Source organism: Nicotiana tomentosiformis, chromosome 10 (genome assembly GCF_000390325.3).
Source record: "Nicotiana tomentosiformis chromosome 10, ASM39032v3, whole genome shotgun sequence".
Taxonomy (NCBI): domain Eukaryota; kingdom Viridiplantae; phylum Streptophyta; class Magnoliopsida; order Solanales; family Solanaceae; genus Nicotiana; species Nicotiana tomentosiformis.
The window spans coordinates 24,265,274-24,272,600 of NC_090821.1; the positions used below are offsets into that span (position 1 = coordinate 24,265,274).

The following is a 7,327-nucleotide window of genomic DNA, read 5'->3' on the forward strand; positions in this document are numbered from 1 at the left end:
TTGCTTTCCATGTTCCTAGAAAAGCAAAAATTGACACTACAAAAATAATAAATAAAAAAATATAAAAAATAAAGCAGTAAAGCTGGGTTTTCTCCCAACAAGCGCTTGATTTAACGTCGCGGCACGACACGAATCACTTTCTGCCTCCACTTTGAACATATGAATTGGACCCCAAGTTTTGATTCTGCTCTATGATCATGCTCCTGGGGTGGTGGAATGAATCTGACTGGCCCAATAAAACAATGTAGTATTCTGCACTTCTTGGCCTTTAGATGAGATGTGTATTCCCGACTTTCTGGCAAGAAGCATTTCAGAATGTAGGTGCCTTGTTCCTCATTCCTTGACTCCTCAAGTGGCTCGGATGACTCTATTTCTATATCATCATCCAAACACAATGTGGAAAAATGCTTGGAGTGTGGACCAACGCGTTCAACTACATGAGCATTGGGACTGTCTACATCCTCAACATTAATGACACTAGAGTCAACTAAATATGTATCTTCAATGTCCTTGCTTGACTCTAGTATCTCTTCTACAACATCGGTATCATCAAATTCTAGTTGGTTGGTTTGGTCAAATTCTACTCTCAACTCCTCCATTATAATGGCAATTTCTGCAGCCCATTTATGCTCTTCTTGGCTATTATCCACAATATAAGCTTGTTGCACTTTACAAGGTTCAATTAGTTTATTAGCTTGAACCTCCAAGTTGTGAATAGTTGCCTCTTGCCTTTGTATCTGCAGTAATTTCTCATCATATTGTTCCATGAGGACCTTTAACATATCTTTGATCTCCTTCAGGTCAGCTTCCCAAGATTCTTTGTTCTTATTCACTTCACATGAAAATGTAGAACCATCAAAGTAAGGGGTTGGGGGAGGATAAGATATATAAGTACAACCATGAAAGTGACCATCTTGACCACCACACATATCACATACATTCCACACATAAGATTGAGTTGCTGCACATAACTCGCTCTCAGGAATATTTTGATAATTTTGCCATGGGTGGTTTCCTCCACAATATGCATAAGGAGGATCAAAAGTAGAATTACCAACATCAAAACTGTCATAATTCCAAGATGCCATGTTTCTAAAATTAACAAGTAAAACAAAAATAAAAAAAATCAAATACAAGAAAACAAAATTAAAGTTCAAACTTGCAACCTAGCAATATGTACACCTACAACTATAAGTGTTTCTTTATCAACCTAGCAATGTATTTCTTTGCAATATAAACACCTACAACTAAACCGTTAGTTTTCCGGCAACGGTGCCAAAATTTGATCACGCCCAACTATGCCTTATAAAAAGGACTAAGAGGTCGTTGCAAATATAATCCGGTTTACAAGTTCGGAGTCGAATCCCACAGAGAACTAAGGCTTAGCTACAGTTGTTCAATATTGCAAAGAAACACAAGTTCAAATAATTTTCTAGTTATAAAGATTTTATTTTTTATTTCTACTAATTAACTCGCAAATATTATAAAGCAGTAAAATTATCAACTTATATGGATGAAATTCTATACAAGACTAAGGAGGTCTAGAGTTGTGATTTCCCCTATTGTCGGAATCTTTTTCGCTACGTTTTCTACAAATTTGCCTAAGTCTTCTCTATCGACCATGAGCACTCTAACTGTCGTAACTCTCTCCCGAGTAATTACCACAATTTACTAGACATATTCTCCCAAATTACGCTAGCTAGCATTAAGAACAGCTCACTCATATCGCACCAAGGTTTCGTTATCCCTAAACCCACCTTTAAACCTCCGTATTGATCCCTCATATACGTTTAGGAGTGATGTTGTTCAACAACTACCTAAATATGCACTCTCTCCCGAGTAATACATACAAAATAGGAACAGCTAATTGAGAGCCCTTCAATCAACCACAAGAATAATATAGTTGAACAAATAGAGAAAATACTACGGCAAATCTATATTAACATAACAAGAAAATCATCCTTCAATAGGTTCCATCAAAACCCTAGATTAGGAAGTTAGCTACTCATACTCATAGTAACAATATACCAAATATTTTGCATAATTAAAATACAGAGTAAAGATGAAAAGATATAGAAATAGATGATTCTAACTCCCAAGAGGTGATTCCACCAGCTCTCCTTGCCTCTAGCTGCCCAAAAACATGGCTGCTGATAGAACCTTTTGGCTGCTGAAAACAACCCCCTTCCAAGTGGTGTTTTAGGTCTATTTATATGTGTAGAAGAAACTCTAAACGTGTGGGCTGGGTCCTAGTCAAACCCGGAACGAATTAAGTCTTCAAAACTCAGATTGGACCTGGTGTTAGGCCTGGTGTCGCCAGCCTAATGCTTGGAATTTGGCTGGCCTCGTCAGGCTAAAGCCTGGTTCAGCCTGGCCTTAGGCTGGCCTCGCCAGGCTAAAGCCTGGTCCAGCCTGGCCTTTGGCTGGCCTCGCTAGGCTAAAGCCTGGTCCAGCCTGGCCTTAGGCTGGCCTCACCAGGCTAAAGCCTGGTCTTAGGCTGGCCTCACCAGGCTAAAGCCTGGTCTCTCCTTTTCACTGTTCTCGAGCACACTTTCAACGTTTAAGTATCCCTTTTGCTCTACTTTCATCTCCAATTCACCTACACATAAAATAGACTCCATTATGCACAAATAAAGTGTAATTTATCATTAAAGCATGTAAAATGCAAGGCACATAATGTACGAAACTATGGAATTATAGCCACATATCAACCAACAAAAAGGGAAGGATAAGAGGACGAATTAGGCTCATGATTTGACCAGGTCGGGGAGGTGTTATGCTCCTGAGGATGTAAACCGAGGGAATCTAGGAAGGGATCATATTCGGAAAAGGAATATAACAGATCCAAAGGTTGCAAAATTTTGGAAGAAGATGTCAACCAAAGAATACTCCGTAGAGGAACGATTGAAGAAAACCCCGGCGCAGATATCGATCATGGATTTACTGATGAGTTCTGAAAGTCATAAAGACGCCCTGATGAGAGTGTTAAGTGGGGTGAGCACGCCCACCAACAACACCAGTGAGGCACTAGAAGCAACCATTGGGAAAATGGTCGAAGAAAATATGATCACTTTTCGAAGAGATGAACTTCCTATAGAGGGCGTGGGTCACAACAAAGCTTTACATATCACTGTCAAATTTGGAGAAAAGGTGGTGTCCCGAGTACTGGTTGATGGAGGATCAGGAGTCAATATCTACCCACACTTTACTCTATGAGAGTTGGGCATCCATCTAACAGAAGTAAAGGAAAGTCATGTGACAGTAAGTTCTTTTGACGGGTCGCAGAAGGGCGTTATTGGAGAAATTTATTTGGCTCTACAAATTGGACCAGTCGAGTTTCCCATACTATTCCAAGTGATGGATATATCATCTTCATACAACATATTGCTTGGAAGACCTTGGATACACATGGCAGGGGTAGTCCCATCTACCCTACACCAGTGCATGATGTTTGAATGGGGCTGACAAGAGATCATAATCCACGGCGAATGGAGCCAATCAGCTTATCTAGAACATGAAGTTGCATTCATAGAAGGATTAGACGGGGTCTCTTTTCATGAAGTTGAGATCATGCAGACCATGGAAATAGAAGAGACCAGACAAAATATGGAAATACAGTCACCGTATAAATCAAAGATGGCCATGAGAGAAATGATAAAGTACAGATACAGACCAGGAACCGGGCTGGGAGCCCAATCAGACGGGATAACTGAGTCGATTGAGCCAAATGGGCAGAAAGGCAGAGCCGGCATATGGTATCATCCTCCAACTAGGAAGACTTGTACCGGTAGCTTCGGGAAAATAGCTTTTGTGCTAGAGTGTGTTTCGGGTATGGGTTAGAGCTCAACGCCAGAGGATGACATCGTCGATGGAATGGGAAGGCTGTTCGTGACCATGATTGAGGAATGCTGTGACAAAATTGATATCAAGACACCGACCATTCGGAATGCCGAACTAGGAGAGGACCTGCAGAATTAGACCGCCAACCCGTCTTTTGTTCGCCGGGAGTCTTGGTAGTGTGGAATTATAAATATTTTGAAAAGTGCACGGTTAATTGAGGCTTGAACTGTGTTAGTACTTTTTTGTCATTTGCCTCTTTGAACGCTCAGACGTTCCTCTTTTGATGAAATGAAAGAAATATTTGCTTAAATTTATTGCAAATTTATTTATTGCTTTATTTATACTTAGTTTTTATTTTAGATAATCAAAACGATAAAAACCAGCATTCCGCGTTTATGACATGTAACGAAACCCTTGAGCAAAGCGATCCAAATTATGAGGAATACGACGAAAGCATGATGCCAGATAATTTTCCATAAGAGATCGAACAACTGGAATGCAAGAAAAAGCCAAAAATTGAGGAGACAGAAGTGGTCATCTTAGAAAGCTAAGAAGACATAAAAGAAACCCGAACTCAGCATCCTTCTAAAAGCAGAGCAGAAAGAAGAGTTGGTAGTGCTCCTCCGACAATACATCGATGTGTTTGCTGGTCGTATGATGACATGCCTAGGTTAAGCACCGACATATTTCGCCTCAATTTCCTACCGATATCCTCATCAACAACTATGCGAAGCACGAACAACAGTCATTTGTGGACTGTTTCACCGGGGACTACCAGATCCCGATGCACGAAGAGGATGCAGAAAAGATAGCGTTCACTACACCTTGGGGAGTTTACTGCTACAGAGTCATGCCGTTCGGCCTCAAAAATACCGGCGCCACTTACAGGAGGGCCATGATCTTTTTCACAACATGATTCATAAAGAGATCAAGGTATATGTGGGTGACGTCATCGTCAAGTCTCGAAAGAGTTCAGAACATTTGGATGACATGAGAAAGTTTTTCGAATGTTTGCGGAGGTATAGTTTGAAGTTGAACCCCGCAAAATGTGCATTCGGAGTCCTTGCTGGTAAATTGCTAGGTTTCATCGTAAGTAGAAAAGGGATCGAACTGGATCCTTCAAAGATCAAAGCCATTCAAGAGTTGCCACCGCCCAAGTACAAGAAGGATGTGATGAATTTCCTGGGTAGGCTGAATTACATCAGCCGTTTCATAGCCCATTCTACGGTAATTTGTGAACCTATCTTCAAGCCGCTGAAGAAGGATGCTGCCACAAAAAGGACAGAAGAGTGTCAAAAAGCTTTCAACAGAATTTAGGAGTATTTGTCAAATCCACCAGTGTTGGTTCCTCCCAAGCTCGGGAAGCCACTGTTGTTATACCTGTCAGTTTTGGATAATGCATTTGGATGCGTGTTGGCACAACATGATGAGACTAGAAGAAAGGAGCAGGACATCTATTACTTAAGCAAGAATTTCACACCATGTGAGGCCAAATACACTTTGATAGAGCGTATTTGTTGTGACTTGACTTGGATCGCCTAGAAACTAAGGCATTACATGTCGGCATACACCATATATTTAATATCCCAGCTCGACCCACTCAAATATATCTTTCAGAAGCTGATGCTTACAGAAAAACTAGCCAAATGGAAAACTCTTCTCAGCGAATATGACATTGTGGACATAACGCATAAGGCCATCAAAGGACAAGATTTAGACGATCACCCTGTATAGAATCCAGTGGACAGGGATTATGAGCCGCTCACTACGTACTTCCTAGATGAGGAGGTGTTATTCGCCGGATAAGATATCGTAGAATCATACCCAGGGTGGAGAATGTTCTTCGACAGAGCAGCAAATTTTAAAGGAGTAGAATTGGGGTAGTCCTAATTTCAGAATCAGGACAACACTACCCAGCATCAGCAAAGATAAGGTTCCCTTGCACCAATAATATGGCCGAGTACGAAGCATGCATCCTCGGGATCAGGATGGCGGTCGACATGAACATCAAGGAGCTTTTGGTCATAGGGGATTCTGATCTATTGATACAACAAGTTCAAGGAGAATGGACTACCAAGAACGTCAAGATCCTTCCATACCTGCACTGTGTAAAAGAGTTATGCAAGAAGTTCATAAAGATTGAGTTCAAGCACATTCCCAGGATCCAGAACGAGTTTGATGATGCTCTTGCAACCTTATCATCCATGATTCAGCATCTAGATAAGAAATACATCGACCCTATCGAGATAGAGATCAGAGATCAACATGCGTACTATTTTCATATAGACGAAGAGCCGGATTGTAAACCGTGGTACCATGACATCAAACGGTTCCTTGGATCAGGAGAGTATCCAAGGAATGCTACTAATAGTTAGAAGGTAGTGCTCAGAAGGCTGGAAAATCACTTTTTCCTGAACGTGGAATTCCTGTATAGGAGGACCCCAGACTTGGGTCTGTTAAGATGTGTAGATTCCACCGTAGCACCAAGATTGTTTGAAGAAATACATGCAAGAACATGCGGACCCCACATGAACGGCTTCACCTTAGCCAAAAATATCTTAAGAGGCTGATACTTTTGGATGACCATGGAAAGTGATAGTATCTGCTATGTACAGTAGTGTCACCAGGGCTAGAACCACGGGGATTTCATCCTAGTCCCGCCTAATGAGTTGAATGTAATGGGTTCGCCTTGGCCGTTTGCCACTTGGGGCATGGACGTGATTGGACTTACACAGCCAGCTACATCAAATGTGCACCGTTTCATCTTGGTAGCCATTGATTATTACACCAAATAGGTCGAAGCTCCTACATCACGAAGAAAGTAGTCGCAGATTTTGTCCATAACAACATCGTCTGCCGATTTGGGATACCCGAGTCAATCATCATTGACAATGCAACTAATCTAAATAGTGATCTCATGAGGAAAATTTGAGAGAAGTTCAAAATTGTACACCGCAACTCTACAGCCTACAGACCGCAAATGAAAAGAGTAGTTGAAGTAGTGATAAGTCGGTATTTAACCAACTTATCTCATCTTTAATCTTAGAGTTTTTCTATGTTTGATTGCTAAAATAGTGTGTTTAATGCCGTTTACTTCTATTTTATAGGTTTTATATAATTTAGAAGTGATCGGGAAGAAACCAAGCGAATACAAGTCAAAAAGGGGCTCAAAAGCAGAAATCTGGAAAGTGACCTCAGGTGTCGCAAATGCGAGTAGGAGCTCGCAGTTGTGAAGTCAACCATGCCAGTCAACGTCCCCAAACTCGAACATGTGAATCGGAATTGCGAAGTCAACTAGGTCCAATAGTGTTCGCAAATGCAAAAGTAGGGCCGCAAATGCGAAGTCAAACCCGACAGTCAACTTTCGCAAATGCGAAGCCCTTTATCGCAAATGCGATATTCAACAAAAAAGTCAAGATTCGCAAATGCGAAAATCCCTTTGCAAATGCGAAGATCACACTTCAGTTCTGGGCACTTATGTAATTTT

The 7,327-nt window shown here is 41.2% G+C and overlaps 1 protein-coding gene across 1 annotated transcript; it reads left to right on the plus strand.

The window, feature by feature from the left end:
• The first annotated feature begins 5,828 nt into the window (after positions 1–5,828).
• On the plus strand, positions 5,829–6,215 carry LOC104119576 (uncharacterized). Its single transcript, XM_009631114.1, has one exon. It carries the CDS (start codon positions 5,829–5,831, stop codon positions 6,213–6,215), a length of 387 nt encoding a protein of 128 aa, XP_009629409.1.
• Positions 6,216–7,327: the final 1,112 nt, after the last annotated feature.